The sequence below is a fragment of the Boleophthalmus pectinirostris genome, unplaced genomic scaffold, assembly GCF_026225935.1.
Source record: "Boleophthalmus pectinirostris isolate CB_2022bp ecotype Guang Dong unplaced genomic scaffold, ASM2622593v1 HiC_scaffold_16, whole genome shotgun sequence".
NCBI lineage: Eukaryota > Metazoa > Chordata > Actinopteri > Gobiiformes > Gobiidae > Boleophthalmus > Boleophthalmus pectinirostris.
This window is the reverse complement of record NW_026571095.1, coordinates 2,038,745-2,063,360: the sequence shown is the minus strand read 5'-3', so window position 1 is coordinate 2,063,360 and position 24,616 is coordinate 2,038,745. Positions and strand designations below refer to the sequence as shown.

General features: G+C 42.0%; 1 protein-coding gene across 3 annotated transcripts in view; it reads left to right on the top strand.

The window, feature by feature from the left end:
* The first annotated feature begins 13,797 nt into the window (after positions 1-13,797).
* Positions 13,798-24,616, top strand: part of LOC110166493 (corticotropin-releasing factor receptor 2) — a 250,282-nt gene continuing 239,463 nt past the window's right edge. For all 3 annotated transcript variants that reach the window (XM_055151708.1, XM_055151707.1, XM_020931738.2), the window contains exons 1-2: positions 13,798-13,979; positions 16,919-17,038. In XM_055151708.1, the coding sequence (XP_055007683.1) occupies positions 13,859-13,979; positions 16,919-17,038 (241 nt within the window). In that variant the 5' untranslated portion in view covers positions 13,798-13,858. The remainder of the gene's footprint in view (positions 13,980-16,918; positions 17,039-24,616) is intronic.

Genomic DNA, 24,616 nt, shown 5'->3' with positions numbered 1-24,616 from the left:
AAGATTAGTCCTGCTTTATTCATTTTATGCTGAACTGCAGCCAAATATGCACTTTTTTTTTTTAATCCTATGCACACGCATATTTCTGAAAGTTTCGTTTTCAGCCGCTGCTGCTGTCAAACTACGGGTCTACATGCAGCTTGAAGAGAAAAAGAGAAAACACGGCTCCCAATAAGAAGCAGGCTCCGTCGTTCACTTCAAAGAGCCGGCTCTAAGAGCCGCTTCGATCGCGACCGACCCATAACTCCTAGCTAGTAAATAAACTACCGCTATTAGCCTTTAGCCGTAAAAACGTGCGCACCGCGGTAGTTAATTATATGCATAAATGTGGATCATTCACACGTCTATTCACAGCTCATTTACATATCAATGCAGGTCCAGTAACAAATGTACGGACAATATAGTCACTTTACAATAGGCCAATAGAAAACAGCCTGTTTATGTGCGGGAGCTACAGCAGCTAATCGCTAACAGATAACCTAAACTAGCTTCAAAGTCGATGTATTTCCAACACTCACCGCTCACACAGGCTCCTCCTCACATCACAAGTCTGCACTAATAAATGTCCTTTTAATCCAGACTCAAACCGATTGTCCGTAAAAAAAATATAATCTCAGTGTTGCGCACGACTGCGGGTGTAAACAAACACACGTGAGTGAAGTGACGTGACTCTGGGGGTGTGTTCAGGGACAGTACGGACACACACACAGACAAATTACACCGTAGATAAATACTGATGTGGAGCCACATATTAGGACATTTATCTGTCTATAAATTGGATTAAATGAACATAATGTAGAGAGTCTAAGCTTTATAACGAGGTATAACATGCCCACGTGAAATATCGGCCCATATCAGCGAGCATATCGGCCGATAGCCGATATGTCTCCAGGTGCCCATATTGACCGATAATATCGGCCAGCCGATATATCGGTCGGGCTCTACTTTTAACTGTGTGGGGAGATGGTGTTTGAATAGTTTCATTTCATTGTCACGTAACGTTCACAAGGGAAATCAAGACAAGTCCGGCTGCAAACGAGTTGTCCCCCCCTACAAAAAAATACTTGTACTTCTACAATTTGGCAGCATTTTGTGGGACAGCGGCAGCGACGTCCGTTGAAAGGAACGTGTGGATGTGGAGACGTAGCCAAGAGTGGTGAGTGGTGATGTGCTTCACTTCAGTGACATGGAGTTCATTAACAATTTTCGCCTTCTTCAGTGCAGAATAGTGACGTTTGTGTCTTGTTGATAACGTGTAGGTGGATGAATGCACTTTGGCCGTTCAGACTGAAGTCACATGTCAAAAGATCAGATATGTATCAGTTTCAGGAGCACATATCCAAGTGTCCTGGGTCGCATTTGAAAAAATCAGATCTGTGTCGTTCAGACTGTCATTAAAAGATCAGATACAGGAACAGTGTTGGGAGTAACGCGTTATAAAAGTAACGAATTACAGTAATGCATTACTTTTTGCTGTAACGCAGTAATGTTCGGCATTACAGGGGAAAAAATAGTAATATTTTACTCGGTACAAATGTGAGTAACGCGCGTTACAATGTTTTTTTAACCTGGATTGAAGTGGTGGGCTTTTCTTCATACAAATTCGCTAAAATCACCTCGATATCAGCAGCGGTGAAACGCCGGAGATGCGCCCTCGTAGACCTTCAGGTGACCGCGGGCGAAAGGACTGACTGAACTCCACGCTGTTTAGACCTGGTTTAGACCTGGGTCAGTTCTGGTTTAGACCTGGTTTACACTCGTCCTTCCCTCTATCGCAGTTCACTTTTCGCGGTCTCGCTGTTTCGCAGTTTTTTTGGGGGTTTTTTGTGCAATTTTGCATGCCCTTTTTTCACATTGTATGAATGCGTATTGCGTTCCTCCCGCTGCGTCCTGACTGGCCAAGGGACTCCTGTCTCCTGTACAGTACAGAATGTGTTCAGCTGCCAAATTTAAATACATGTTCAGTCTCTAGCAGTGTGATTCTGAAGTGCTGTATGTCTGCAAGTTTTCTCCCCGACGAAACCCACAACGTCGACGAAACGTTCTGCACCGACAAAGTCTCCTGCGCTCGCACCCAAAAGGCAGAGGAAGATGCAAACCATCACACAAAAAGTTGGACTTCTGGACACGCTGAAGGAAGGTAGAAGTTACTCGCTGTAACAGACTCTTGCACCGGCTCGGGTACCTGCAAATAGTTACTGAAATCAGGGCCGCGAGCCCGAGCAGCAGGGTGTCCATAAAGAGCGATCGGGTGACAGCCGCTCTTCCCTCCGTGAGGTGCGGAGCAGAGCTGCTCCTTTCTCCTGTGCTCACCTTCGAGCCTGTCCTGACAGTGAGTCCTGTTTTAGTCCTAGTTCACTTCTGGTTTAGTCCTGGTTCAGCTCTGGTTTAGTCCTGGTTTAGACCTGGTTTAGTCCTGGTTCAGTCCATATACAGCGCAAAAGTTATTTTGGTGAGAGTAACTTAAAGTAATGCAATAGTAATGTAATGCCTTACATTTTAAATGCAGTAATATTGTAATGTAACGAATTACTTTGAAATGACAGTAATAGGTAATAAATAACGCATTACAGTTTCAAAGTAACTTGCCCAACAGTGTACAGGAACATAGAGGCCAGAAAATCAGATTTGGGTCACTTCAGGCTGCAGTCTGAACGCAGCCTTTGAAATGGTGTATTTGCATTTTTATCCCATGGTCATTATATTAGTTGAAATTACTCTCAAAATGTTAAAAATTATCGTTTATCGCAATAAATTCTTGGTCAATTAATCATCCAACAAAATCTGTTATTGTCACAGGCCTGCTGCAGAAGATTTTTACATGGATCAGAAAATAGCGTAATGTGAGGCCTTTAAGCTTTCCCTGCTCTGAATGAATGACATTTTGAGTGATTTATCAGTTTTCCGCCTCTTCAGTCACTTTTTCGGTGGCAAACTGCACAATGACCCTGTCTGCTTGGCCAGAATAAAACCAGTTATCCTTCATAGGTGAATGCTCAACACATTACACCACCGCCAGCCCATTCAGCTCCCAGCCGAGATATTCGAACCCACTCTCCAGAAATGAATACAAATTCCTGGGAACTGACTAATATGTTTTTGAATTAACAATTTTTGAAGTGACCTGTTAAAAATAGTGACTTACTTGCTCAGTGTTCTCCAAGCTGCTGATTTGGGGCCTTGTTAACCTTTTATACCAAACTGGATCCTCACCTCAAGCAGCAGGAAACGACACAGGACTAATTATTTGTGAGTTAGAGCAGACTTTTTTAACTTCTATTTTATTGTTTCATATTATAGCAATATACACACTGCAAAAAGTAATATCTCGGTCTCCTGCTTGTTTCTACGGAGACGTCATTGCTGTGCCAGGAATGTTCCACAGTATGACATTAAACTCTATCTTACATTTATTCAATTACAGGTGGTTTTGTAGCTCTAAAATACCTAGAAAAACAGGCGTTCTGACTGTGAGCGGGGTTGTCGCTCCACGGATCTGACCTGTAACTTGGTCTGGTTCGGTCTCCATGAAGATAGAAAGGTTTAATGCCACACTGTGAAACATTCCAGACAAAGCAATAACATCTGCATGGAGAAAACATTTGACGAACCCTTTAATGTATTTTCATATTTAGGTCTTTTTCCATTGGGAGATCATTTTATTTGTCAGAACAGAAATTTACTCAAATCATGATGAAACTTAAAGTAATCTTAACCCTCTCAGGCTCAAATAAAATTTTAGTAACAGGAAAAAATGTGATATTTGGGGAAAATGATCATATGGGGTAGGAATATACAATCCTGACTTTTTTTTTGAGAGAGACCTTCACATCCAGTGTGTTCTGGGATGTTTTAGATTTCCAACATTGGTCCAGTGTGGTAAATTAACACTGAAGACTGAAAATGATATGGAAACTAACTTTATGTGTAAACCACTTTTCATAACAATGAAAACATAAAGCCGAGTGTAACAGCCTTACAGTGGCAGAACAACATCACTTTTTCGTGTGGTTCTCCAAGAAACTATTTTAATCCTTTGTAAAGCACAAAAGTACTTTGCTTTTCACTGGCACCAACTTTGGGCATTCACGGCAGCAGTGAGGAGTGAATGAGACACAAAATGAGGGAGGCGTGGGCAACGACAGAGAAGACAAACAAGCGAAGCAGCGAAATCAAAATTGAACGATATGTCAGAATTCATATCGAGTTTAAAAAATATCTCGATATATTTAATATATCGAGATATCGCCCACCCCTAATATAAGTTGCACTGGAGTGTAAGTCGCAGGAAACACCCAAACCATAAAAAAAAAGTGCGACTTTTGCCTTTCCCCTGTTATATGACCCAAGTATAGAACGAGATAGACAGATAAAAATAAAAACCTCCCACAGCCACCCCTCTCTCTACACCGGATGTCCATATTTTCCCCCTTTTCTTTGGCTGTGCGTGTGTCAGATCCTCCTCTCCAGTCTCCAGCAGTGGTAGGGAAGAGTAGATTTTTTTTTTCCTCTTCAAACTCACTCGTTGCTTATGTTCTGGTGTGGGCGATATTTAGGTCAGTGTCATGTAAACCACTTGGCTGCACCATTGTGATTTTCCATTCTTATGATAATGAGTACGTGCTAATTATGTGTCAGGCTTCTTCAAGGAGCGATACTGTTTCCATAATCAAGTCTTCAAGTGCTTCGCTCTGAACAAATAACAAACGGAGCGAAGAGGAGAGAACGAGAAATGTCTGTGGGTATAACGGGCACTGATGAAGAGGATGAAGAGGAGAGAGGCTGAAGAGGTGGATGGTTCTTCTGCTGCAGTGAAGGGTCGTGACCGGGGACGAGAAGTTCATGAACAAATGGATTCGTTTGAACGTCTTTGTCTTAAAGGTACATTGTGTAACTTTTCCGGTAGGGGTTTCGCCATCTGCTTTTCTCCATGGCGATGTAATTGCTCAGTATTCATTACACTTTTGTATCACCATGGAGACCAAACCAAGTCAAGTTACAGGTCAGATCTGTGGAGAGGCAATTTTTGAGCAATAAAACCACTTGTAATTTAATAAATGCAAGGTAGATCTGTTTAATGTCATATTATGGAACATTCGAAACAAAGCAATGACATAACCATGGAAACAACATGGTGACAGACACGCCAAACTAAAAGTGACATAGTTTACCTTTTAAAGAAGATATATTGTGTGTAGGAAACTCATTTCGACAGCTTGTATCCACAATCTCATCCTTTTGGGCTTTACACAGGGTGGCTGGGCGCTCCCTTAGAGATAGGGCGAGGAGCTCGGTCACACTGGAGGAGACGCGTCACAGCATCACGTGACCACTCCCTCAGAAAAAAACCCAACAAACAATACAAACCCTTGGTCTGAAAAAAGAATCTAATAACATAAATTATCGGAAGACCAAATTAACCTCATCGGACTGTCACACTGGAGGAGCTCGGAGTAGAGCCGCTGAGGTGGCTCGGGCATCTGTTCTGGATGCCTCCTGGACGCCTTCCTCGATACGTGTTCCGAGCATGTCCCACTGGGAGAATCCCCCGGGGAAGACCCAGGACACACTGGAGGGACTATGTTTCTGGGCTGGTCTGGGAACACCTCAGGGTCCCCCAGAAGAGCTGGAGGACGTGTCTGGAATGAGGGAATTCTAGGAGTCCCTGTTTAGATTACTGCCCCCTTGACCTGGCCTTGAATAAGTGGAAGAAAATGGATGAATAAATGGATGGATATTGTGTGCGTAGTTGTAATCTGACACTTGTGGATCATTGTTATCATTTTAAATTGAAATATGAATCTAAAACAACGACCGTAAAATACCAAATAATAGCTGGGTTTCAATTAACCACCGTGTCTCCTTTAAACGGCGGGTGCAGGTGTACATTTTGATAAATTATTGCCGGTTCCAAATAAACGCCAAGTCTACTGTATTAAAAAATAAATAAATAAATAAATAAATTAAGGAAGAAGACATGATCACTGACGCTGCAAATCAAATGAACTAGCCTTCGTGTGTATAGAAAGTGGCCTATCCCGGCACTCCCAGCAGTGTTTGTGCTGCTGCTGAGGAGCTGCTCAAACTCCCATTTCCTGTTTTTTGTGCTTAATTTAACCAAGATGTGATGATTAGTGCAGCGACACACAGAGAGTCTGATGTTTGCAGCGACGCAGGAGCAGTTTGACTTCAGGTCAGTCCTGCCAACACCAGACTGTGACTGAGTGGATAGGCTCTGTTCTCTGTGATGCATCTGATCAGCCTCAGCTTCACTGAAAAAATGAAGAAACAGACGACGTTGCTGTAAAATCCCTGTTTCCAAGTGGCGTAAAAAAGAAAGACGGAGCAACAGTTTTTAAGAGTTTTAGTGATATTACTTCAGTTTGGCATTTGGGAGCAGTGTGATCTTAGCTGCTGTGACGAAAGAAGAAAGTTGTGGCAAAGGGACGAGGCAGCACGAATCTTTCCTCAACGTCAGCAAAGTAGTCACCAGGCCATCGTGCAACAAATACTGTAAATTATAGTCAGACTGGTTAAAAGAATTTGAGGACCAGATTTTCCCAAGATTTTTGTGAGGAAGGAATTCATCTCCTGCCCCAAATTACCGCTTGGTCTCAAATAAATGCCTGGTCTGTTAAAGGTTGTATGGAGGATTTTTTTTTGTTTCAAGTTGTCAATGATAGCATTATAGAGGTGCCTTGTAATTATGATGACCAAAAAAAAGAGAATAAAAATTCATCAACTCTGGACGTGGTGGGGCTAAACATTTGCCAATAGATAATGACACTGCCTCGTTATCTGTGAGCTGACAGGCTGTCAATCAAACTCCCTACGTTTCTAGCGTAACTGACTTGCCTGCGCCGCCGGTACGTGGTTTACGTACGACTGTCACGCAGTCCACAGACGCAAGACGCACAGACGCTGTTTACTCCACCAACGCAACAGTTCTTAGCGGCTTTTTTTGACCTATATCTTCCTCGCAGTTCACACAAAGTTTGTTGCAATGGCAGACAAGAATCCAGGAGCAGTTAGCCGCAAAAGAAAGTCCGTTTTTGAGGTTGCTGAAAGAAGAAGACAAGGGGAAAAGCAGCGAAGCCAAACTAAGGTGATTCTTGTAGATTCATTCCAGCGATGGCGCAACTGAAGCAGACGAAGGGTCTAAAGACTGACGCACTGGTCCACAAATTACTCCTGGACAGGTCACTTCTGCTTATTATGAAAACGTACTTTATTTCCAAGAGCTAGTCAAACGTTTTTCAGGACACGAAAGCGATATCCTATGTCTGAAAACGTAATTTTCAAGGCAAAGAAAGAGTCCGCTTGCTGCTGCGTGTTGTAGCTAGTTCATTCGCACGGAATCTCCGCGCACCTTCTCTGCACCCCTTTCCTGCTCCTGTCCCCGCTGCCCGTTCCGCTCTTCCCCCTTCTCCTCACTTCTCCGGGCACGGAATCTCCGCACACCGCTCCCCCCTCCCCCCTCCCCTCTCCTCTCTCCTCTCTCCTCTCTCCCTGCTCCCTGCTCCGCTCTTCTCCCTGCTCCTCACTTCTCGTCCGGGAACGAAATGTCCGCGCACCCGCTCCCCCCGCTCCTCACTTCTCCGTCTTGCCTAACCAACACTGTAGTTAGTTGTTTACAAGTCATGTGCAGCACCGGCTGTAAACAAACCTGTTTCTGGCGTAAAGAGGAGGCGGGAGGAGGCGTTTCTACGTAGGAGCTGTAGGGGAGGGGGGGTGGTTTCACGCATGCGCAACATTTAAAAAAGGACAAACAGTCGCTGGATTTCTCGTTCCTTGGAAAATCCTCTATACAACCTTTAAGTGACTGAAACAAATAAGTGTTATTTGGTATTTTACGGCAATAAAAGTTACAAGTCTGCTGATTTCTGCGCCCAATGGGAGAAGACATCACAGTAAATATCTTCACAACGAAGAGTGGGAACTTGTTTGGATATCTACAGATCACACCATTTGTACCAAAATGAGTACAGGACGCTGCCGAATCCTCATCACAAACAGAGCTGGAGTTATGTTTTGTTTCATTCACACATGTTTATCATTGAGTTCTTCTCTCAAGCAGAAAACTCTCTGTTCCGTCTTGTGATTGGTAATACAGGAAAAGCTCCACTGTGTTTTTAAACTCCATACGCCTTTACCAGCCCTGGAACTGCCAATGAACAAAGGGTAAAATGGCTGCTGTTAACTTGGAAACTAGAGCTTCATAACATCACAAGTTGGAACAGAGCATTTTGAGCTTTGGAGATGTAGACACAATAATAAAGAGTTACTCAACCATGTGTGAAACCAAACTCCAGGTCTGTTTTTCAGGAGGTAACAACATTTTAGCATGGCTTAAAGCTCACAAGAGTCAGTTTTGCGTAATATAGGACCTTTAAGAATTATATTAATATACCACCCAAAGTTTCATAAGTTACTTAGAAGTTTTCATAATTCCTTTTCATTCCTTCCTTAGCCCGTGATCATAACTCCATGCAGTCACTTGCTTCAAAAACTCATGTTAAGGGTTTGAAGAATCAAACACGATGAAACCAAAACCCAGCGTGGTCAAAAACCAGATAAATAAAAGTCCTACAGTCAACAGTGAAACCAGGAAATGGGAAATTCTCCTGGGGCATTCCTTCTCAGGAGGAACAATCCAATGGAAAAAGTGAAACCTGACGCAGAGATCCGGGTGTAACACAGACATGGGGTTGGTTATATTTACTTGGCCATACCAGCTTGTCAGAAGCCTGATCCTGTCAGGTCTCAGAAGCTCAGCAAGGTCGGGCCTGGTTAGGACTTGGATGGGAGAAACTGGGAAAATCAGGTGCCACAGGGGGGTGCCAGTCGTAAAAAAATGGCATTGTGTCCTTAGGCAAGACACTTCACCCACATTGCCTAGTATGAAAGTGGTGTGTACGTGAGTGATGGTGGTGGTCAGAGGGACCGATGGCACCAATTGGCATGGCAGCCACGCTTCAGTCAGTCTGTCCCAGGGCAGCTGTGGCTACAACAGTATCTTACCACCACCGGGTGTGGAATGAATGAATAATGCTCTGTAAAGTGTCTTTGTGACATATGTATGGGAAAAGTGCTATATATATATATAAAAAAAAAAAAAAAAACTTTGTGTTTTTTTTTTTTTTTATCATTACTTTTTAAAAGTATATATATATTTTTATTATATAGGGCCCATATTAGGTTATTTTCTGATCTATGTTCTAATGTAGTTTCCTCATCACAAATAGACCTTCAGTTGTGTTTTGCTTCATTCCCACGTTTATCACACAAACCCTGCACATTTAGGCTTCATTCCTCTGTCCAACAGAAAACACTCCACCTTGTGATTTCTTGTACTGCACAACTTTCCTGACAGTGTCCGCCACCTGCTTGTCTCCATGGAGATGTTATTGTGTTGCCTGGAATGGTCCATGGTATGACATGAAACTTATTCATGCAACATTTATTCATTACGGATGTTTCTGTTGCTTAAAAATACAATCCTTCCTTCTGTGAATAGGGGCACAGATCTCCACAGATCTGGAGCCTCATTTATAAAGCTCACTTAAGCACTAAGCATTGTGTAGGCGCTCTTTACGCCAACCCCGGGATTTATAAAACTCCCACTAAGCGCAGTGCTTTGCTTATCTGCCGTACACTCTCCACAAACTCTGGAGACATGGGGGAAAAAGCGACACTCTTAGAGAGGATCAGAAGTGAAGAGAGTTTGAGGTGTGTGTTGAGCTGTTTGATCCACAAATCTTCACAAAATGCATGTTTATAAAAGAATTACATTCAGATTTTTGCATTTAAGTTGTTAGCCAAAACATGGAGAAGAGCTGTTTATTCCACTCATTATTCTCAACAATGTTACACATTTTCTCTTGTGCATGAGCATGTGCACTTTCCCGGTGCAGTGCAGTGTCTCCCACTGTCTGTGTCGTGACCATAGACTTGTGTAGGTCTATCGCTCTGACCCAACACAGAAAGATGAAATAACGAGTGAACCTGAGAGAGAAAACTCTTTGGCCGAGTCTGTGCATGACACGAAGCCTACAGGCCGAACCTGACCCCAACCCAAAATATTCCCTGCATTTTTGTGTGTGCTCCTTCCGACCCAGGAGTGTGTACTCAGAGTACACAGGTCTGAGTTTTACCTCTGAGGTAACCTGCTTGTCTTCCTTGTGATAGATGCTGTAACTTTCATCTATTCCTTGGAACACTCTAGACGAGGCAATAACGTTTCCATGGAGACACCCAAGAAATGTTACACAGTGCACCTTTAAAATGATGGCTATCTTCAGACAATAGACACCTTGTCACTTGTTTTGTACTAGTACATGCCTAACTTTCTATGTTTTGTTGAGACTCTTGTTTTGTTTAGTTCTGTTTTGTGCCTTTTTTAAATTTGGTCACTCGATTCTGTTTTTTCTGGTTTTACTTTGGGGCTTTTGTGTTTTAGTTTTGTGTGTCCTTTAGTTTAATCACTCGTTTTTGTGTAAGCCTGTGTGACCTGTTTTTTGGCTCAAAACTTGTATGTTAATTCTGTTGTTTTGTTTCTTAGTTTAGTTAATTTTCTTTATATTTTAGTCTGTTTTGTAAATTTATCTTTTATTTTCCTGTTAATTAAACATTATTTCATTTATTCCATTATCCATCTTGGTGCTTTTGTTACTGTCTCTGCAGAGCTGGGTCGTAACAGCGACAGAAATGCTTACGAATCTGCTAATAATTTATGGACTAAAAATAACATTTTCTGGATTTTTACCTGTGATGTAACAATCCTGGGAAATTCAAAACAGCAGGTTTTTTAAAGCTCAGAGGACACAGATTTTCTAAACAGGAATCATCAAACAAGAGTGAATGCAGCTAAATACAACAGTATATGATGAGGGAACAAGATTATAACACAGTAAAAGTACATTTAGTTAGAAACAGTGTTGGGGAGTAACAGATTACATGTACTGGAGTTATGTAATCAGAGTACAAATTATGAGTAACTGTATTCAGTTACAGTTACAGTTTCAATGAGTGGTAATTGGATTACAGTTACTTTGTTGAAAAAAATTGATTACACGGCGGTATTTTCCTGTATCCCATTTTTGTACATTTTATTTTGATAATTCCACTCATTGAAAGAAACCCAAACAGAAGGCGACAATAAGAGCGATGTAAATGTCCTGTTCACGTTGGCGGCGTCACTCACAGTGGACGAGGTTGTTAATAATCATCATTCTTAATAATCTGATTTTGCATCATTTTGAGTAAAAAACATTCAATATTATTGATTTTTACTGGCGCTTTTATGTTTGTACTGAAAGTGATTTATTTATTTATTTATTTTTTAATAAACAATATAACACTAACAGTAGGTGAACATAATTTAAGGCAGCAGTGATCTCATATAAAAAGCATTTCTCTATCAATAATATTTTGAATCTGGTTAAGGAAAGATTGGTCTTTTTATTATTTTTTGCTTTTGTCTTTGCTTTTGTACAGTAAACAATTGTCTGTTCATGGAGACTTGGGCTCAACAGACAATTTGAAGAGAACAAACAAGAATTTTCAGGATGTGGTTTAGGAGTGTGCAAAAATATCGGAATATCGATATATCATATCATTTAATGTGATGATACAGTATCGATATCGTGGGCTGCTGTATCGACATTTCACGAAGAGTATTTTTAGGTGTGTTTTACTAAATTATTTTGTTGCGGTGCTACATTTTTGTTGCTTGTGGAGTGAAAGGAAACTCATTTATGCGACACATTTGACATTTTTACTGTTTTGATGATTAAAATGTTTGTGTTTCATATGAACTTTTCACAAGAAGTGGTTTAACAAAGACTTTTAGTATCACAGCCACAATTTAGCCTTTATTTTTTATTGAACCGTATCGAATCAATTTGAAATATATCATATCGAATCAAAAGTGCACTGTATCGAGATATGTATGGTATCGTGGCCTGTGTATCGAGGTATGTATCGTATCGGCAACTCCTTAATGATACCCAGCCCTAATGTGATTGGTACATTCATGTAGTTTTAAAAAGTATAACAATATCAAGTAATCCAAAGTATTCAGATTACATTACTCACTTTAAGTCATTTAATGGATTACGTTACAAACTACATTTTGGTGTATGTAATCTGTAATCTGTAGGGGAATACATTTTAAAAGTCACCTTCCCAACACTGGTTAAAAAACACTGGATACATGTTTGCAAAGTGTATAAATTGTGGGAGCATTAAGTAACTTTTGGAGAGAGTGGACTATTAATAGCGTTGTTCACTGGAGTTGTTCATTGGCTCCAGTTTTCATCTGAATGGTGTTTTGAGAAGCAAGTCCCGGTGCAACTCGTACATGCAGCGATAACATAAGACGGAAAAGGTCCTGGTCAGAAATCTAATCCTGTTTAATGAGAGTCCTGATGCTAAACAAGGACCTATATTCTGAAGGCGTAAGGATTTTAAAAAACGCAGAGGAGCTTCATGGTTCACCACAAGATGCCATAGCGGGGTTGAGATTTGAAAAGCGACAGTCCAAATCTGGAAATGGCACAGTATATAAAAGGGCACGTGATGAAAAATTAATGTCTCAAAATGTATAGACCAGTTTAGCAACATGGTAAGTGCCAGAGTGAATAATGTATGTTCTAAAAGTGCTGTGCCATATCCTCCCACAGGCGGTTCAAAGTTTTATTGGTGTAAAATAAAAGAAGAAAGTTTTTATTTTAGATGTGTACATTCAGTGAGGTGACGGTGACCGCTGCAGAAGGTAACATGAGGTAACGTAAGGGAACATGTCTGGGTTCTGCTGCGCCCACAGACCCATCTCCAGATGTTTAGTTTTTGGTTTTGCTCAGGACCATCTTGGCTGGAGGATTAGTCTAGTTTAGGTTAATGTGGAAACTGGAGAATCACAAAGAGGCCTCGCATGGCTCAGGAGTTATAGACCTAGAATATTCTCACTGTGAGGGGGGAGTGCTCGCCTCTGCTCCTGAATACAGCTGATATACTGATCAAAACAGAGGCAAAGTACTTTTGAAATTACATTTGAACAATTATCCTAATAGAAGGGTGTGGTGTTTAGCCCAAAAGCAGGTCTGTCAGGGAGGGTAACCAATGACAACTCATACATATAGTGTGTGAGATAAATTGAGTACAATCATATTCTTATTAAATGACACTTTGCTCATGAAGCTTGTGTGCTGCATCATAATACGTTCATTTAGTCGAGTCCTGCTCACACGTTTTGGAAGAGAAGCTCCTCCGTGACCGCCTCGTGTAAAAGCTGGAGGAGCAAAGAAGGACACATGGCCCGGGTTTGAGCGGAAGGCCTGGGTTTGTGCGCGTGGACCGGGTTTGTGCGCGTGGACCGGGTTTGTGCGCATGGTCCGGGTTTGTGCGCATGGCCCGGGTTTGTGCGCATGGTCCGGGTTTGTTGACTCTCCGCTCAGCGCGCCTCTGACTCCAAACGTGTCCGTGTCCGTGGAGCTGGGGCGCGCTCTCCTCGCGCTAACCCGCGGTGGCAGGTGGGACTCGTCACAGTGACTGAGTCCGTGATGTGGTCACGAGCTCCGTGTCACAGTCCGTCAGCGCATTGGAGCCGCTGCCGCTGCGCACGTGTGCCAGAGCGCGCTGTGATTGGTCAGACGTGGCGCACAGCGGGAGCACACACAGCTCTACCCTCTCTCCTCTTCCTCTCCTCTCTCCTCCTCCTCCTCTCCCCTCTCTCCTCCTCCCGTCCTCCGCTCCTGGAGCCTCTGCTCTCATCAGCGCTGCTCCACTTCACTCCAGCCGCCGCCACAGCACGCGCCCCTTCTCCTCGGACCGGGATTATCCGCGCGCGAGCGGCACCATGGACGCCACGATTTACCACATCATCTTCGCTGAGCTCGGGGACCTTAATTGCAGTTTGTTGGACGCTTTTCAGGACTCGGTTTTGGAGAACGCGTCTTTGGCTCTGCTGAGCGCAGAAGGTGAGGAGAGTTCTTTATGTTGTGTGCGTGCTGCGTGCTTTGAGTCTGTGCGTGCGCGCTCCGTGCACGCTCCTCGTGTCAAACCTTCATCTTTTTGAGCACACTGCCCCTGCCGGGTTTCAAGTTTAGAGCTCGACTTTTACTCTTCTTTGGCGTCTTCATTTGCACGTGTTCTGCTCTGGATCAGCCGCTGATTAAAGCGCAAACTGAACAAAGCCTCATTCTGACACACGTGGCTCATATCAAAGCTCAAGAGTCAAACGTTTACACTTTCACAATGTTGTGTTAGTTGCCAATGAAATGCTGGCATTTAAGTGTGCATGCCGTAGTGAGGAGACTGTGTAATAAGAACAATTTTATATGTGACTTCGATAAGGAGCAGATGGATCAGTGTGACATTCTGACTGTGAATCTGATTCAAAACACAAATCACTACATCTGGACATGTGTGTGTGTGAGCAGGTCCATCACAGTACTGTACTTCTTCTTGTCTATTAGGACATTTGTACAATAAATAATATGTTTTTCATACAGCAATAATCTGTTTTACATTCAGACTAAGACCTTTGTGTTCTGAAACTCCTTGTAATCAAGTTTGTAGGCAAGTCAAAATGATACAAAGTGACCAAAGACCATAACAATATGATGGAAAAGTACAGTTCAGGTGAGTAACTGGACGTAACATCTGATTTATAATTTGAAATACATTTAAACCAAAATGTAGTAAAATCTGGTACATTTTCAAAGGACAGACAACACGCGAGTTATACAAAATGTTTGAAGTCATTTAATATTGTCAACATAAAACTTTTATCACATCTAGAGTTACTTACATTGGAAAGAGGAACCGAAACTTTTACTCGAGTAAGAGTACTGTTACAGATTTTGTTCTGAACATTACGACAATTTGAGAATAAATGTCTTCAACATTTGAGAGACACGCTACAAACTGATGCTGCTGTTTGGATCATCTCAAGTTAGAACAGAGCTTTTTCTCTCATCATCCCTTCTCTCTCCTCATCCTCTCATCATCTCCTCTCTCCTCTCCTCATCCTCTCATCATCCCCTTCTCTCTCCTCATCCTCTCATCATCCCCTTCTCTCTCCTCATCCTCATCATCCCTTCTCTCTCCTCATCCTCTCATCATCCCCTTCTCTCTCCTCATCCTCTCATCATCCCCTTCTCTCTCCTCATCCTCTCATCATCCCCTTCTCTCTCCTCATCCTGTCATCATCCCTTTCTCTCTCCTCATCCTCTCATCATCCCTTCTCTCTCCTCATCCTGTCATCATCCCTTCTCTCTCCTCATCCTGTCATCATCCCTTCTCTCTCCTCATCCTGTCATCATCCCTTCTCTCTCCTCATCCTGTCATCATCCCTTCTCTCTCCTCATCCGTCATCATCCCTTCTCTTCTCCTCATCCTGTCATCATCCCTTCTCTCTCCTCATCCTGTCATCATCCCTTCAATCTCCTCATCTCTCATGTCTCCTCACCTTCTCATCTCTCATCATCCCCTTCTCTCTCCTCATCCTGTCATCATCCCTTCTCTCTCTCCTCATCTCTCTCTCATCATCCCTTCTCTCTCCTCATCTCTCATCATCCCTTCTCTCTCCTCATCCTGTCATCATCCCTTCTCTCTCCTCATCCTGTCATCATCCTTCTCTCCTCATCCTGTCATCATCCCTTCTCTCTCATCCTCTCATGTCTCCTTCACTCTCCTCATCCTCTCATCATCCCCTTCTCTCTCCTCATCCTGTCATCATCCCTTCTCTCTCCTCATCCTGTCATCATCCCTTCTCTCTCCTCATCCTGTCATCATCCCCTTCTCTCTCCTCATCCTGTCATCATCCCTTCTCTCTCCTCATCCTGTCATCATCCCTTCTCTCTCCTCATCCTGTCATCATCCCTTCTCTCTCCTCATCCTCTCATCATCCCCTTCTCTCTCCTCATCCTGTCATCATCCCCTCTCTCTCTCCTCATCCTCATCTCATCCCCTTCTCTCTCCTCATCCTGTCATCATCCCCTTCTCTCTCCTCATCCTCTCATCATCCCCTTCTCTCTCCTCATCCTCTCATCATCCCCTTCTCTCTCCTCATCCTCTCATCATCCCTTCTCTCTCCTCATCCTCTCATCATCCCTTCACTCTCCTCATCCTCTCATCATCCCTTCACTTTTCTCTTCGTCCCCTTCATCTTTTCATTGTCCCCTTCTCTCTCCTTCTCCTCTCGTCATCCCTTTGCATTGCTTCTCCTCATCCTCTCATCGTCCCTTCTCTCACCTCATCCTCTCATCATCTCCTTCACTCTCCTCATCCTCTCATCATCTCCTTCACTCTCCTCATCCTCTCATCATCCCTTCGCTTTCCTCACCCTCTCATTGTCCCCCTCACTCCTCATCCTCTCATCGTCCCCTTCATCCTCTCATTGTCTCCTCCTCTCTCCTCATCCTCTCATCGTCCCTTTGCTTTCCTCATCCTTTCATCGTCCCCTTCAATCTCCTCATTCTCTCATCATCTCCTTCACGCTCCTTCATCCGCTCATCGTCCCTTCCCTTTCCTCATCCTCTCATCATCCCCTTCATCCTCATTGTCTCCTTCACTCTCCTCATCCTCTCCTCGTCTCCTTCACTCTCCTCATCCTCTCATCGTCCCTTTACTCTCCTCATCCTCTCATCGTCCCTTCGCTTTCCTCATCCTCTCATCATCCCCTTCATCCTCATTGTCTCCTTCTCTCTCCTCATCCTCTCATCTTCCCCTTCTCTCTGCCATCGTCCGCTTCACTTTCCTCATCCTTTCATCATCCCTTTGCTTTCCTCATCCTCTCACCGTCCCCTTCTCTCTTCCTCATCCTCTCATCATTTCCAAACTCATACTACAAATCCTTGATCTTTGCGTGTTTGAGTGTCTCTGAGTTGAAATGACTCCGTGATTTTGTTTTCAGGTCTGTACTGCAACGCCACCACGGACGAGATCGGCACGTGTTGGCCCCGCAGCGGCGTCGGGAGGATCGTGGAGCGACCGTGCCCCGAGTACATCAACGGAGTCAAGTACAACACCACCAGTAAGAGCGCTTTCCAAAATCCCATTATTGTTTTCATGTGTTTCTCTTATTACTTGGTTTGGTGGATAGAACCTGTGGTCAATAGTTGTCTTAGTTTTACATCAGTTAAATGTTCGTTTGTGTGGAGTCTGTTTTATGCATATTCATGGAAATATATTTAGCTGTTGTTGCTTTTGAAATATTGTTGGACTTTCCTTTGAGTTATTTGTGTGAGGCCCCCTGCTGGTGATATTTGGCAGTGAACCATTTTGAAATCAAACATGAGCAGCGTGGTTATTGTCAACACACTGATGGATGTTTCAGTTTCCTGTGTAAAGGAGCCATTTTGAGGACTTTAGACGTTCCAAAATGTAGGATTTGTTTTGAAAGTTGATTGCTCTGGAAACTGAGCTGAACAGCCGTCATTCCGGAGCAAATCCAGAGGGATATGGGTAGTTTGCAGAGATATTTTTCCCTGTTGATGACATTGTACTTTGCCATGACATACCCAAAAGCTAATTTCACAGAAGTTGCACCTGATCATATCGGTTTGTGACTGGATTAAAACCAGTGTTGGGAGTAAAGTGTTATAGAAGTAACAAATTACATTAATCCATTGCTTTTTGCTGTGACGCAGTAATATAAGGCATTACAGGGAAAAAAATTAATATTTTACTTGGTCCAAATGTCAGTATAAATGTCAGCGTTACAATGCTTTTTGAACCTGGATTGAAGGGGTGGGTTTTTCGTTTTTCTTCATACAAATTCCCTAAAAATCACCTCGACATCAGCAGTGGTGAAACGCCACTTTTACGGTTATGAATGTCGGGAACGCACTTTGTACACACCCTGCTCCACGGGCTTGGGGTTCTTTCAGGGACAGGCCTAGACCAAGGTTAGACCTGGTTTCGACCAGGCTCAGTTCTGGTTTAGTCCTTGTTTAGACCTGGTTTAGACCTGGTTCAGCTCTGGTTTAGTTCTGGTTTAGTTCTGGTTTAGACCTGGTTTAATCCTGGTTTAGTCCTTGGTTTAGTCCTTGGTTTAGTCCTGATTTAGTTCTGGTTTAGTCCTGGTTCAGCTCTGGTTTAGTTCGGGTTTAGACTTGGTTTAATCCTGGTTTAGTCCTGGTTTATTCCTGGTTTAGACCTGGTTTAGTCCTGGTTTAGACCTGGTTTAGTCCTGGTTAATTCTGGTTTAGACCTGATTTAGACCTGGTTTCGTTCTGGTTTAGACCTGGTTTAGTCCTGGTTTAGTCCTGGTTTAGTTCTGGTTTAGTTCTGGTTTAGTCCTGGTTTAGTCCTGGTTTAGTCCTCGGTTTAGTCCTGGTTTAGTCCTGGTTTAGTTCTGGTTTAATCCTGGTTTAGTCCTGGTTTAGACTTGATTTAGACCTGGTTTAATCCTGGTTCAGTCCTTGGTTCAGTCCTGGTTTAGACCTGATTTAGTTCTGGTTTAGTCCTGGTTCAGCTCTGGTTTAGTTCTGGTTTAGACTTGGTTTCATCCTGGTTTAGTCCTGGTTTATTACTGGTTTAGACCTGGTTTAGTCCTGGTTTAGACCTGATTTAGACCTGGTTTAGACCTGGTTTAGTCCTGGTTTAGTTCTGGTTTAGACCTGGTTTAGTTCTGGTTTAGTCCTGGTTTAGTTCTGGTTTAGTCCTGGTTTAGTCCTGGTTTAGTCCTGGTTTAGTCCTGGTTTAGTTCTGGTTTAGTCCTCGGTTTAGTCCTGGTTTAGTTCTGGTTTAGTCCTGGTTTAGTCCTGGTTTAGTCCTGGTTTAGTCCTGGTTTAGTCCTGGTTTAGTCCTGGTTTAATCCTGGTTTAATCCTGGTTTAGTCCTGGTTTAGACTTGATTTAGACCTGGTTTAATCCTGGTTCAGTCCTTGGTTCAGTCCTGGTTTAGACCTGGTTTAGTTCTGGTTCAGTCCATATACGGTGTAAAAGTTCGTCATCTTCGCTCGCTGATTGTTATTTTGGTGAGAGTCGCTTAAAGTGCTGTAATAGTCGTGTAATGTTTTACATTTTCAATACAGTAATATTGTAATGAAATACTTTGAAACAGTAACAAGTCATAAATAACACATTACAGTTTTGAAGTCACTTGTTCAACAGTGGTTAAAACAGAAATCATCATTTTAACAGTATTTATTGTAGCTTTCTCTGACTGCACTACAGAATATTGTCCTGTTGAATGTGGTGTCATCTGAAACCCAGAGATTTCCCATCTACATTTGACCCATCTTTAAAAAATCACTATGGCAACCTGTCAGGAGCAGTGGGCGGCATCAGTGCATTGCCTTGGGGACTTTCTCCAGATGTTCGGCTTTATGCTTTGTTGGTTTGTCATGGTGAGAAAAGTACCAAGCTGGAGGATTAGCCTTTTGTGCATATTTGAAGCAGCCTGTTCAGCAGAAGACAGTCTTATTTTACATCATCACTCGCAGAAAATGTTTCAATACTGTGGAAGAGACTTGCTGCTCATAAACGATTTTGATTTCAAAGTCACTATAAACATGCAGTTTTCATAAATAAAATGGCATTTACTCAATAAAATAGTAGTTGAACCATGTGCTCTTATAAAAGGTCCAATACAGAGAAATACAACCATTCAAAAAGATCCACTGCTTAAAGATGCATTGTGTACCTTTTATGGTGGAGGGTCCATCAAAAGCTTTTCTCCATGATGTTATTGCTTTGTCTGGAATGTTTCATAGTATGGCATTAAGCCTTTCTATAACCATGAAGTCCAAACCAGAATAAGGCTGCGTTCAGACTGCAGCCTGAAGTGACCCAAATTTTTTGGCCTCTATGTTCCTGTATCCGGTCTTTTAATGACACAGATCTGATTTTTTCAAATGTGACCCAGGACACTTGGATATGTGCTCCTGAAACTGATACATATCTGATCTTTTGACATGTGACTTCAATCTGAACGGCCAAAGCGCATTCATCTGACCTACACGTTATCAACAAGACACAAATGTCACTATTCTGCACTGAAGTAGGTGAAAATTGTTAATGAACTCCATGTCACTGAAGTGAAGCACATCACCACTCACCACTCTTGGCTCCGTCTCCACATCCACACGTTCCTTTCTACAGACGTTGCTGCCGCTGTCCCACAAAACACCACGACCAAAAACCTCGTCCTTCTCCTTCTCAATCTCCTCTTTAAAACAAGTAAGTTGTTCATGTTCTGGCTCCGGTACGAGAGGAACTTTAAAATCTCCAGGTGCTCGATGCTGCGTCCATGTTTGTATAACTTCCGTAAACACAGAGACGCTCGCTGAGGTTAACGTCGTCCTGTCTCCAGTGCACATGCGGGACACTTTTGGGCCGTTTAATGTTCACACTGGAGTCACATACAAGTCACATTTAATTGGAAAGTGAACGACCTCGCAAAAACATTGGATTTCACAAAAAAATCGGAATTGAGCGTTAAGCCCTGCAGTCTGAACGTAGCCTAAGTTACAGGTCAGATCTGTGGATAGGCAACCACGCTCACAGTCAGAATGCCTTTTTTTCCCGCCTGTAACTGAATAAATGTAAGGTAGAGTTGTTTAATGTCACACTGTTGAACATTCGAAGTAGAACAATGACATATCCATAGAAACACCAGAACAAAAATTGGTTGACAATGCACCTTTTAGTTTAGTTTTCGATAGTTTTGAAGCAATTTCACTTCATTTCAACATGTCTGCCATTTTCTTGTAACTGTTTTTGTCAAATAACAATCTCTGTGCACATTAGGAGTTTTGGCCCAGTGTAGTACATGTTTGCTAGGTAACAGTTATAGAATTCCTTAACGTGATGCCACGATTTCCTAGCCAGGCTGGCGCCACCTAGTGTCTCCGCTCAATTTCATTTTGCTCCAGTGACTAGGTCAGGAATCAGAATACACTACACGGTTCGCAAAAACCCCGGAAGTGCGAGTTCGAGCACCAACCAATCAGTGAAGAGACATATATTCTGTGTTGGCAACGATTCCCGAGATCGAGGATTTAAAGCCAGAACAAAGAGAATGTTTGGTGAAGTTTATCAAGGGGAAAGACGTTATTGTCCTTCTTCCTACGGGATTTGGGAAAAGCTGAATATACCAGTTAACCCCGTTAGTGGAACATTACATACGTCACGACCAAATAGCAACGATTGGTTCAATAAAAAAAGTACCTGCCTACCGTGAAGCGAATTCTAACGCTGTGAGGTCAGATGGTTTCTACGAAGTGAAACCGACTGACGAATCACGTTAAGAGTTTAGTGCTTCACTCACAGATTCTGCAGAACTTTGTTACTGTTTTTCAGTTCCCTGTATTTTTTTTTTATTATTCATATATACTGCATCATTTTCAGTTGTTTTTTTTTGTTATTTTTTTCCTACGTAAGGAACCCTGTAGGCTCTATTTACACTTACACCACAAACCAAGACGATGTTTGGAAACACGCGACGACAACTTTCGGTGGGTTCTGTTCGTGGTAGTAAATCTGACAAAAAAGTCCCCGCCTACCGTCGAGCGAACGAATCCAAACGCTGCGAGGTCAGAAGGTTTCCATGAAGTGAAACCGGCTGATGAATCAGACTAACGTTTTCCGACGGAAGCAAAATTTGGAACCCCCCCAAAAAATGTCTGAACTAGGGAACTGGCAGCATTTTTTTTTTGTCAAACCTCAAATAGCCCATACTGATCTTAAGAATACAGCTGTAAACATTGTACCTTTTTAAAAGCCTCTCAAACCTCCCAAAAGCCAATTTAACATAACATTATATCTTTTTTTTAGGTGCACAGCTGCTTCAGTAACCTTGCGCGAAATTTCATGTCAGGTTCTCGATTTGGTCTCATTTCTTAACACTTTCTCCTTGATCAATGCAGGTGACTCAGAACGCCCGTCTTTCAGCAGCTGTGCATCTGAGCTCGCCCACAATGCACGTTAATTCAGCCGCTCCAAATGACTTATTCAATGATTGACAGTATTGTTTCGTTTCTCGCTCGGTGCAGGTGAGGGAGGTGAGGAGTAGTAGCGCCGCACTACTAATCGAACTTACAACTCGACTTGGCGCAATTACCGAATCGCAAAGGCTGCAGTTATCTGGATAATGCAAAAGACGAACAGTATATTGTAGATGTTTTGCAGTGACGTCATGCTGGGGGTGTGTCTCTGTGTGTATCTCTAAATGCGTAATGTTCAGCAGTCACCATGGCGACACAATGAACACATGAGCAAACACAGATAAAACATTTTCAAGATAGTCTCTCAAATAAACTCAAGAAAAAAATAAAATTAAAATAAACAAGAAATTTGGATCAGAACAAGCATTCATGAGACTTGTTTAACTCTTTCCCCCATGAAGACGACATTTGTGTCCTTAATGACGTCTTTTGACACGTCCGCTGTATCACTAAAGACGTAATTTGACGTAGGGCTGGGCGATATGGATCAAAAAATATATCTCGATTTATTTCTCTATATCTCGATATACGATATATATCTCGATATATGTTCAAGAAAAAATAAACCCCTAAAACTGAAAACTGCAAAAACAAATCTGCCAAATTCCACAAGGTCTTTTTTTTTTTTTTTTTTAACTGAAGTGTAAGAGGTCGGCAGTTCATATAGGAACATTTAAGATTACAAAAAACCCTAATTACATAAATAATAATTTAACTGTAAAATAAAAGAAATAAAACATATTTCCTTCTTTTCATTCATAAATAAAAACAACTCAACACACAGCTCATCTTTGCATTAAAACAATAAACTTACCATCCCAAAACTGACAGAAAGCCCTAAAACACTGTTTACATGAAATAAGCAGCTTTCAGCTTTCAGCTTCTTTCGAGCTAAAGGACGCAACTCGGTGGAATATGAGGATGTGCTGCTGGTGGTTTTGTCTGTAAATGGTGGAAAAGGTTCGTGGTGCTTGAAGCTTTTCACTGGCACCAACTTTCAGCGTTCACTGTGGTAGTGAGGAGTGAAGGAGACACGAGCGAACAAACACAGGGAGGCGGAGATGACGAGAGAGAAGGTAAACAAGCGAAGCCAAAATTGAATATAAGCGTTATATCGATATATACGATATGTCAGAATTCATATCGAGTTTAAAAACTATCTCGATATATTTAAAATGTCGAGATATCACCCACCCTTAGGTTGTTCCTAGTCGGCGTCCAAGGGGGAAAGAGTTAAAGCACAAATCAGCTCTTATTAAGTCAAACTTGAGCTTCTAACAGAGCAGTGCTTCTAGTTAACATCAGACCCTTAGAGAATTTGATGACCTCAGCTGCAGGATCAATAGAAAAGTGTTGCTGTACCCGTAGTAGACCAATGACGGGACTTTCGGCTCTTTCACGGGATTCGAATCTTTTGGATTCCATTATTTCAATGAGCCGTTGAAAAGAAATGACCGAAACCAATTATTTTGATTTTAACAACAAAGTAGCTACAGAGAGAAATGACCAAGGCTAATATTTGTTTAAACAGGTTCAAACTGAGAGTGGGAGTGAGTTCACCTTTTGAAATGATTATTATCTAAATAAAACGTCGCACTACAACAATAATCATTTTAAAACTAACTGTTATAATGATGCCAGATACTTTTCTGTGCACAAAGCTTTCACTCGTGTTGCCTGCTTTGTTTTATGTGCTGATTCTTGCGTTAGTTCAGCATTAATCAGTATAAACATGCAGACAGATAAATGAAACATATAGATCCTGGTGCTGACTTGTTTATGAAGGTCACATCACTAGTTTAGTTCTTTTCAAACGTGTTCTGAATTGCATGGGATTCTGCGGACGTATTTTATGGATAAGTTTAGAGAAAGTGACTTTTATAGATTTCAAAGTGATGATGTTGAAGTTGATTTTAAAGTGGAAAACAGCGATAGTGATGGACTTTCGGAGAATGAATCTTATGAAGATGAGAATGCCGCTGATGCGTCTGTGTGGAGTCCTGCGATATCCAAACAAACTATTTTGACTTTATAGTCGATTATGAACCAAAATTGCCCTGAAATCTGGATGTTTCTCAGGCGAGTCCTTTAAAATATTTCAGTCTTTTTTTCCAAGATGCGAAGGATGACAGAATCACTACAGAAACAAACACTTATGTGGAGCTCTGCACACGAGAAAGTAACCAAGATGACAAATACTGGACACCCACTGACAGGGAAGAGTTTTATTATTATATTATTATATTATAATAAGCTAAATGAGTTGAATAAGTTAAATGGAAAAAATAATTTTGAATTTATTTGTTTGGAGGATAAGCCTCTTGAGATGTGTCATCATCTCGTTTTCCTCCTCCTGAACAGGTAAAAACAGGTGTACACTTGGCTTTACTGTATCTGATGATATGAAGTCTGTTTAAATACTTTGACAAAGTATATTTTTAATTTTTTTATGAATCTAGTACTCAGAACATGTATATATCAGATGCTGAATGTAGTTTTTTGTTTTTCGATTTTGCACCTGACCAGGTAAACTCTGATTTTCAGTGAGCTGTTATAAACCTGTAAATTAGTTGAATCACATTTAAACATCCATAAATGAAGAGTTCAGAGTCTGAGATACTAAATATGTCTGTGTTTCAATTAAGTTCATGAGGGTGAAAA